This window comes from Leuresthes tenuis, unplaced genomic scaffold (genome assembly GCF_036924035.1).
Source record: "Leuresthes tenuis unplaced genomic scaffold, fLeuTen1.0.hap1 SCAF_19, whole genome shotgun sequence".
Lineage (NCBI taxonomy): Eukaryota > Metazoa > Chordata > Actinopteri > Atheriniformes > Atherinopsidae > Leuresthes > Leuresthes tenuis.
Window position 1 is genome coordinate 15,628,970 of NW_027325373.1, and position 9,644 is coordinate 15,638,613.

At 41.5% G+C, this 9,644-nt stretch overlaps 1 protein-coding gene across 7 annotated transcripts; it reads right to left on the minus strand.

Moving 5' to 3' along the window:
* Window positions 1–406: 406 nt before the first annotated feature.
* Window positions 407–9,139, minus strand: nup54 (nucleoporin 54). 7 transcript variants are annotated; one of them, XM_072372365.1, is made up of 15 exons: window positions 9,072–9,139; window positions 8,453–8,560; window positions 7,347–7,430; window positions 7,128–7,163; window positions 6,498–6,584; window positions 4,118–4,276; window positions 3,581–3,804; window positions 3,292–3,479; window positions 2,974–3,170; window positions 2,843–2,897; window positions 2,558–2,651; window positions 1,894–2,001; window positions 1,573–1,692; window positions 1,151–1,261; window positions 407–972 (listed from the first exon to the last, which is right to left on the minus strand). In XM_072372365.1, the coding sequence occupies exons 1-15, from the start codon at window positions 9,112–9,114 to the stop codon at window positions 844–846; spliced, it is 1,743 nt and encodes a 580-aa protein (XP_072228466.1). In that variant the 5' UTR covers window positions 9,115–9,139; the 3' UTR covers window positions 407–843. The 7 variants fall into 7 exon arrangements, with proteins under 7 accessions (XP_072228466.1, XP_072228465.1, XP_072228468.1 ...); XM_072372364.1 differs by having other exon boundaries at window positions 3,581–3,807; XM_072372367.1 differs by lacking the exon at window positions 7,128–7,163.
* Between the last annotated feature and the right edge of the window lie 505 nt (window positions 9,140–9,644).

Here is a 9,644-nt window from a genome sequence, read left to right on the forward strand (position 1 = left end):
ACTTCTTTAATGCATTTAGTATAGTAGTACAGTAATAGCTATCGATTGTAAATTATTTCCCCTTTGTGGCATATATCGTTGAGGTTGTAGTTCGGATGACACTTTGTAATTAAGACCCTTGGAATAGGACCCTATCCTATCCCCTCGTGAGGGACTATAATCTGCCTAATCGGTTCAACTGTCAGTCAGTCTTCTCATCGCTGTAGGGATGTGTATCCAGGACATAAATCCTATCAACTCAAACCCTGCTTTGATGAGATGTAGGAAAGTAAACAGAGAATGTCAAGTGCCCCATTTCATAACGATGCACGTGACGACACGCAAGAAAGTAATCCAGAAATATTAAATACGGAAAATTAGGTTTCTTTTACAGCATCTAAAAAAAGACTAAATCAATAAAGAGGACTTTTGAATTTATATGAAATTTATTAATATTCTAATAGCATAAAAAAGAATTACAAAGATGTATTTACATTTTTTTTAAATTGTGACACACTCAATCCCGCAGCTTGTTTACATGTCAGATGCATCCATAGTCTCATATCTATAATCTGCTTTGACATAAGGGTAGCTGGCTATTATTAGATATGGTTGAGTCTCTCCATTAAGCTGTCTACATCAGTCCAGACGGCACAGATTAACCAGTTCTTGTTTAGCTGGAGCAGATAAGGGGGCAAAATGACAAACCAGCCAACATGGTGAAAAGAAAGAAAACACAACTTCAAAACAATCTTTTTAAATAATCTGTCAGATATCAATCCGATGCCTGAAGCTTTAAGATCTTTGTGAGAGAAGGGCGCCACGTTTGAAACTAGATGGAGCGTGCACGTTGCTGGAGTGGACTCAGCTCAAGATGCCTCCTCTCATGTGTCCAGAGTCACTCAGTCCGTGCTCTACGAGTTTAATGTCTTCCAAGTCATCTTTGATGACGCTGATCAAATGACTCAAACCATCCTGCTGCTGCTTAAGGTGCTGAAAGTGTGAGACAGGCAAACAGTGGTTCAGTTACACACACACACACACACAAAGAAAGAGCCATAATTAAGTGCATTCACAAGTTTGAACCTGGTTTTAGAATTTTTGGGATTACAAATTTGAACCGGAGATCCCAACAACTCCAAAGCACACATGTGAAAATGCTGATTCTCACTTGTTTAATCTCTCTGAGAAGGTCTGCATCCACGTTGTAGCGCTCTTCTGATCTCACAGCTCCAAAGTGGTTCTGCATCCGGATTTGGGACATGAGTTCATTCAATCGACCCTGGATGAGATAAAATGACACAAATAAAACACACAACAAAGGGTGTTTGCCTTTAATACAGTAGTAGTTTGAGCTGTAGTTGTGGCCAAGAACAGATGGCAAAAACTATTTAGATTCGCAAATGCATGAAAAAAAGAAAAACGATTAAAACCTTGATGCTAAATTAATAAATCACTCCTTGAACAGGCATGGCTGTTTCAAATCAGTAAAGCCTTTAACCTTTATTTCAAGTCCCTTCATTCTGCGTAATGCATGAAAAAATAAAACCTTCCTCCAGTGTGAACTAGCTGCTGCAGTTTAGACACACTTGCCTTGAACTGTGTGGGGGCATTGAGTTCGGTCTGAATGGTGTCCAACTGCACCCTCAGATGCTCCTCGTCCACTTGGATAGCATAACCACTTTTCCGCTGAATCTCCTGTTTGATCAGCACCTTTCAGGAAAACATGGCAGTGATATTTATGACAGAGAACTAGAAGCCTTCGTGGAATTCTTTTTACCAAATGACGTAAAGACCTTCAAAGAGATGGAATATGTGACATTTACAAACAGGCACCTTTTATATAACCGTAGACTGCTTTATGTCTACTTTAGGTTTCCATGTCACCAGAAATGAGGAAAATAAAGCAGCTACCTGCAACACTCTGTGGGAGAGATCCATCAGCTTCCTTTTGTACTGAGCAATCTTGGCCACAGTAGTCGCCTGGTTCTTCTGCAGCTCACTGATGTCACTGGAGATAATCTGCAAGTGAACATGTGTTTGAATGAAAACAGGCAGGACGGCAACTGTTAGCACATCTAAAATGTTTCCAACTAAAACGAGATGAAAACTGTCCGTGTACGTTTTATGATTTTGTGCTGATTCATGTTGACGTAAGACTGTGCCCCACGTGTGTCGTTCCCTGGCTCAGAGCTTTAATGCTGCTTTCATTTCATGATCATATTACTTGGCATGCCCAAAATCTAACATTACTGTAAACATCATGACATCCAGAGAAATCCCATGGAGGAAATAAACAGAGCAGAAAAAAAAAAAAAACCCAGACTGATGAACTTGAAATAAACCAAAATTACTTTGGCATTTATAAGGTTTAAAGCTACTCCCACCAATGTTTCCTGCAGCTGTATTTGTAACAGAAATTCCAGATGAAAACAAGTTGTTGGCAGCGAGTGTCAACTGGACATCTGTGCTCCGTCCTTGACACCACAAAAAATCCACTTCAGAATTCCTTAGTTGATAATCAGTCTTTGACTTTTGCTAAACTGGAAAGAACGAGAAGAGTGATATTTTCACCCACATCCACTCTGGTCTGGTGCTGTTTCGTCATCTGTTCCTGGATCTGCAATCTGCGGAGCAGCTCCTTAAAACCGACCATGGGCACTGGTATTAACCTGGGGGGGGGGTGGGGGGTTTGAAAAGTTAGTCTTGGCACCAAATGTTGAGCGGCAGCTTTTATTGTATATTTCTTAACTGTGATGAAAAGAGAACTCATGTGTAACACGATGGATCAACAAATTTAATTATTCCTACAGCATTCTTAAACCTGCCTTCATGACGAGTCTTAAACTTTTCACCAACTTACTTCTCTGGGTCAGGGTTGTCCACCTTAGCCTGCTCCCAGATGATGGGATCCACTCCTGGTGACGGCAGACAACCATCTTAGCCACCATTAAAAACACTTATCCTGACACACTGATAAACAAGCACGCTTACCGGCAGGAGCGTTTTGCAGCAGCTGCTTGAGCTGCGTTGGTGACAGCTCGGTGCGTGTGACCGACATGGCCACTCCGATCTGTGCGAGCTGGGCCTTAACGTTGGCCTGCTCCAGATAGCCAAACAGGGTGCTCGCTGGAATTCTTTTGGAGGTGCCATTAGGAGAACGCTCCACCACATAAATTATTACCTCTGTCCTGAAAGACAGACGGTACACAACAAAGACCCCACATGTGATTAGGGTGAGGTTCAAAATCCACACTGTCTGCTCTTAAAGAGAGCAGGAAACCATGTTTGTTGTTTGTTGTGGAAACTTACTGGTCATTCGGTAAGGATTTCACACCCTCTACATTGACAGTTAGCGTCTGGTTGCTACCAAGGACCTTGTGGAGGGACTCAACCAAGTGCTGCTGCTGAGCTCGAACATCAGCTTCCTTTTTATTGAGAACCAGGACCACCAAACCATCCTCATCCTTACTTATTGGGACACAACTATATCCCACTGCCTAGGAACCAAAAGACAGATTTGAACTGTTTAATAAAAATTTTAAAAAGAAATAAATCAAAAGCACCAACTAATGATCAAAACCAAACTATCAACCGTTACCTTGAACCTGCAGAAAGGGTTCTCCTGGTTAAACTCCACAGGTGGGTTGTTGTTGCTGTGGTAGCCCTTCCCCGTGCCCCAGTATGCCTGCAGTTGGTTCCATTTGGCAAGTATGGAGTCACGCTCATCTCCCAATAAGGTGGGGGCTGACAGAGCGGTGACCTGCTGGTAAAGCTGGGTGGACTGAGCCTGACCTTGCTGCTGGGCCTGTTGGCCGAACAAGCCTGCTGGACAAGTGAGGGGGGGTAAAAGTCTGGTTTATTGGTAAATAAATAAATAAATAAATAAATAAATAAATACAATTTTCTGCTGCTCATTAGTGGATTGTTGGAAGAGCAAATTTAAATACTTGTTGACAGATACTGCATTCACAGAAAGGGCATGACGCAGCTTGTAAAGCTGAAGATAACGTGTGAACCTGCTGTATTTCTGAATGAATGAGTCAGCTTTAATATTCTGGACAAGCTGCCTTGTATCAGTCAGAACTTTCCAAACTGTTCGTGTAAACCAGCTTTCATTTGAAATAGGAGCTCTCACCTTGCTGCTGCTGTGTTGGCTGGATATTGAAACCTCCAAACCCGCCAAGGCCAGTTGTTCCTAATCCAGTTCCAAATCCCGATGTCCCAGCAGTGGCACCAGTCCCAAGCCCAGAGGAGAACCCAAACCCTTTGTTCTGTGTGTTACCAAACAGGCTTCCTGAAAGAGAACAATGTGCCGACACAGTGAGGAATTAAAAACCGTGACAAGGACTCATATCAAGTATAAACTGTTTAGAACATAGGCTGTCAGCTTTGCAGGAATTAAAGAACAGCCCCATGTTTTAGTAGAGTGGGTGAGACATCTTGTGGTAGGGAGCGGTACTGCACATAAGTATTCAGCCAAGCCTCTCTGAACATACAGCCAGGAAAAAGGGAAGATGCAGCAAACAGACGTGCAAATGCAGTATACAAGGCAAGAGCATATTTCTTTCTATTCTAACAAGCTTGAACTTCAATATTTGTTATGATCACCCCTTTTTCTTCAACACAACCTGAACCCTCTATTAGACAAGCTTCCCTGTAATTGATGCAAATAGTCTTCAGAAATAGTTCTCCAGGCTTCCCGTTGCCACTGATTTTCAGTCAAAGATATTGTCATTTGGCATACCTCAGCCTTTTCTTCCATTTCCCTTATTCAAGAAAGGCTTTCAGACCCATTCTGATGACATCTCAGTGAACTGTAAGCGGATCAACTGAAGGACCAGATGCATCTCTGAGGTTATGCGGCAGGTCTTTGCTGGATATTCCCCCCCATTTCTTCAGGACATCACTTCCAGAAAACTGTCCATCTGCTGTAGATAGTTTTTTTTTTTTTAAGGTCAGACACTTCTTTTGTCCTCCACTTGCCAGTTTCCTAAATTTTTAAGGACCCACTGCACACCAGGCCAAGATATACCAACTTTTCATTCATTAGGGTTATATCATTAATCCACTGCTTGGCACAAAAACACTATTTCATGTCTGTCAAACTGTGTTTTTGCTGACATGTTTTCTTTATTTCAATTATGTCTGCCTAAAGATACAATATGAAATATTTATTTTGCTCGCCGTTATGTCTACAGCACAACATTGGTTCATCTTTAGAATTAGGTGGCTTTTGCTAGAATGACTCATAGGTCGGTTTTAAGTGACTAAATAAACAATGAACATATTCAACTGAAAACAGTCAAATACAAGGACTAGGACTTGAGCTATTTATATTGAATTTCAATGTTTAAATTCCACTTCCATTTATACAGCATCAAATCACAACAAATGTCATCTCAAGGCGTATACAATTCTATTCGAGCCAGTTCGCTGTAATGCAATCAGAACGCAATAAAGTCAAATGACTTAAAAATCTAAATTAGTCCAAGTCATACAATGCTAAAACAAAGCTGCCTATCGAAGGAAGCCAACAGTTAGCATTTAAACTTCTGTTGGATTTGCACGAGGCAACAGTAGTGTACCTAAACACAACACGAGCCGCCCTCCTGAACCACCAAGTCCAGAGAGACCAATCAAACGTCAGCTCTAAAGGGTGCTTTTTTTTTTTCTTTTCGGCGTTCACAACAACGAGGCACTCCATGATTTGTAATCTGCAATTAAGTCACTGCGTCCGACACAATGGACATTTCAGCTCATTAGATAGTTGGACTCCCGGAGAGCAAACGTCTAAATAACAAGAATGAAACCCAACAGAAGAGTTTTGATAATGGTCACTGAAAGGTAATCTATTTACATATTAATAAAACACCTTTTGCAAATTATGACTGTTGTTGCTGTTAAAGATGAACACTGGAGCAACACCAGAAGAGTTTGTGAAACTTAAAACTAGGTGCTTCTGAGTCGCTTTGACGAACAATGACCATTGTGATGCGCGTTCCTCTGCCCTGCAGCACCCGTGGGGCTGAGATACCGGAGTTCATAACGGTTTCCAGCCCCACACACACCACACTTTTTTGCTTCACGGTTGGCATTTTTGTGGGCTTTTGACGTCATCTTTGTCGATTCTTCAACTGTACAAGCAAACCGTCTCCCTCCACTATCTGATGCCTTGTTGACGGCAGCACACACAAAAACATTTTCACGTAAAGTTTGTATTTGTGGCTTCTCATCTGATCTGACTGGTTTGTTTACAAGGAACTCTGGTATTTTTTTTGCCTTGTTAGCATAATCATTTTGGCTGGTGTCAACCAGTGCCTTCAGCAGATTATTGCAGCAGGATCTTCATTTAAAAAAAAGAAGTGATAATATTTTAAGTGATGCTGACACCTTTTTTTCCCTCAGGAGTACGCATTTCTGCTCAGAAGTGTGACAAAATCAGAACCGATATCGATATCCATCACTGCTCTACATCATCTGGATTCCCAAAAACTCTACACTGCCCTGGAACTGACCTGTGGTGTTGGAGGGGGTAGCAAAGTTGAAAGTGGACCCCGGTGCAGCAGCAGTTGTTGTAGTTGTCCCAAAGCCACCAAATGTGCCTGGAGAACAAAGCGAGTGAGGGCAAATGCAATAAAACGGCTGCCACGATACGGGATGAAAGAACAAACCAATGGCAACACTGGTTACCTGACATAGCGGAGAAGCATTATCATGACAAACTTTTAAGATAACTGAAAAGGAAATTAGCATCTGCCTTTGGTCGAGCATGGAACTTCTAACACACATCTAAGTGAAAATGTACAAACTTTCCAAAGCAATCAAATGAGGTGAATACATAATTCAATACTTTGTCACTTCATGCAAATGGTAACGATAACACTTTAGATATTTTCAGAATCACCAGATGAGATAAAAACAACAACAACAACTGTGCACCACATGGAAGTGACAAGATGGATGAAAATGTGTGTTTTTACAGACACAGAATGTACTTAATCACAAAGGTCATCTACCTGTGCTAGCCAGGCTATTACCAAAATTGAAAACAGTGCCAGTGGTGGTTGCTGTACCAAAGCACCCCACATTAAAGCTGACTGCTGCTGGGTTGGCATTTAAACCAAACCCCCCAAAACTAAACCCACCAGCCGTGGTGCTTCCAGCTCCTAGCCCCCCAAATCCTGCAGCCAAAGCGGGCAGGCAGCGAGAAAGAGAGAGTGACATGAAGGAGTTAAATGACAATGCCAGACCTAGCATGGACTCAATTGTAAAACAGTCTTCAAGTGCCTAAAAAGAGACTGGTGTAGAAAAAATACAACTACAACACAAAAGCTATATGCTTTAAAGATACACGAGCACCTTACCAGTGTTGGTGGAGCCAAAACTGAATCCTGTGGCCGGTGCAGCAGCAGTGGTGGTGGCTGTCCCAAAACCAGGGGCTGTAAGAGCTATGAAGACAGAGCAGAAACCAAACAAATAATTGGCATGCAGATGTGAACACAAAATGACAAGAGGCCTAAAAAAAAAAAACCCAACATAAATAATAAGAGCAGATGTCTTTATATTGTTTGCATTCACACGGCAACACCAAACATTGAGAACGTAAGTTAATGCAGTTGTTTCTTCCTCTGATAATACATTTATAACGATAATAATGATTTTTTCATTGCATTAAAATGACCCCTTACCTCAAACATTAGTGTGCTACTATGCTCAATCTCAAACCAACCAATCTGTAATCTTACCTCAACTGCAGAGGACATTGTTAAGCAAAACACCGGAGGACAGAAAGGCAGAGATAGATAAATGACTTCAGTATCATCAAGTGTGCAAGAGACACATCCATGAGGATGCCCTTTTTGTGATGGTGGGGCCGTACATCTGCTCAGACAACTCTTTTGTGAAACCATCTCTCATATAAGAGCGAAGCACGCCGCTTGTCCAAGATAATTCTGTTGAAGCGGAAATCTCACTACTGTAAGTGTGGCTTTTTATATATATATATATATATATATAAAAAGCATTAAGAATGAGACCGGATGCATAAATCAACAACAGCTTGCAGAAAAGTCTAAATCGGGGTCAAAACTGGCTGGTGAGGATTCTCAAAATATGGTCACGTATTCTCAAATGTTGGGTAAAGCATATATATTTGCAAACTACTGCCTTTTGCGGTGTACATTTTACAATGAGTGCCAACTTTTATTTTTAAAACAAGGTTTTGAGTCTAAAAAGCACGAAATAAAGATAGCGCCCTACATTTCCATTTTGAGGGGATGGTGGGGTCAAGAGGGGAGTACGGATGGCTGAATGCCTGCTGCTCTTTGATCGCCAAAAGTAAAGGGGCAGCTTATCCCTGCACAAAGGAGGGATAGAGCCAAGTGATAAGGCTAAGGTAAAAGGAATTGGGATAAAGCCTATCAGTGTTCAGACGAACTCCTCACGTTGTGGATCAGTACAGTGGACTTACTGCCGAATCCGGATGAGGCAGTGGTGGTGGTGGCGGCTGCGGGGTAGCCAAATGCTGATGATGCTGTTGTCTTGGCACCAAATGAACCAAAAGAAAACCCGGACGTGTCTTCAAAAGACAACAGAAAGCACTGTTAGTTCCGAGTCATGAAATAAACGCAATTTTTTTTAGGATTTCATGAACTGCCGGTTTTTTCTGCGTTATAAGTGACGTTTGTGGTTTTACAAGCATTAAACTACAAGCGATCTTGTGATTATTAGCCTGCTAGCTAAGGAGACACATCGTGCGTTGCTACCGAGAAGCAGGGGCTTGTTTTTAAGCCTGTTTCAGTCACTAAAAATTGCTGCCCCGTATCTGTCGAATAAGTAAACTAATTGCCAGCCCTTAAAGTAAAATGTGTGCAGCTCTTGCCACTAACTTTGACGTTCACAGGAGGTTGACAACAGTAGCTTAACAGCAGTTTGAGGCTAAACATAAGCTGACCGTTTACAACAAATCGTAATGTATGCGCAACACAGCAACGTCATTATGACATTTATATATGTATCTAAATCTATAGATAGATATATAAATATGTGGCATATATATTATCCCAAATGTCAGTATATAAAGCCCTTACTTGCAGCTGGGTTACTCGTGGCACCGCCAAAATTAAACGCCATGTTGACGACTATCACCAATACGTCTTCTTCGTTTTTTTCTTACGCTAAGTAAGTTGTTGTCCCACAAGGCGGCGCATTACCGCCACCCCGTGCCCGAAACACAGAATGCAACTGCTGCGGGTATCAGACATTAACGGTCCCTATGTTCACAACTTACAACTTAATAAGGGATCTTATTTTCTGATGGTCTAAATTATTTAAATTTATGGTAGCTTTGTAAGAAGAGAGGTAAGCTAGCTTTTCTTCCTATAGTGTCACAACATTATCATCCTTTATCAATTTCTTTATCTCTCAAACAAGTTTAAACGGAATTTCTGTATCTTTCTGTACCCTAACAGCAATTTAGTAAACCGTATTCCTGAAACAGAGTACATCCACAACCACGCAGACCCAATACTCAGCTCTTGTATGCAAAAATTTTGTAGGCCAACACCTCTGTAAACCTTGTTTTTTCCCCTCCAAGCTATAATATTCCCCGAAGTAAAGTTTCTGTGGCTGCAGAGCATGCGGATGGTTTAAAACTGCACTGC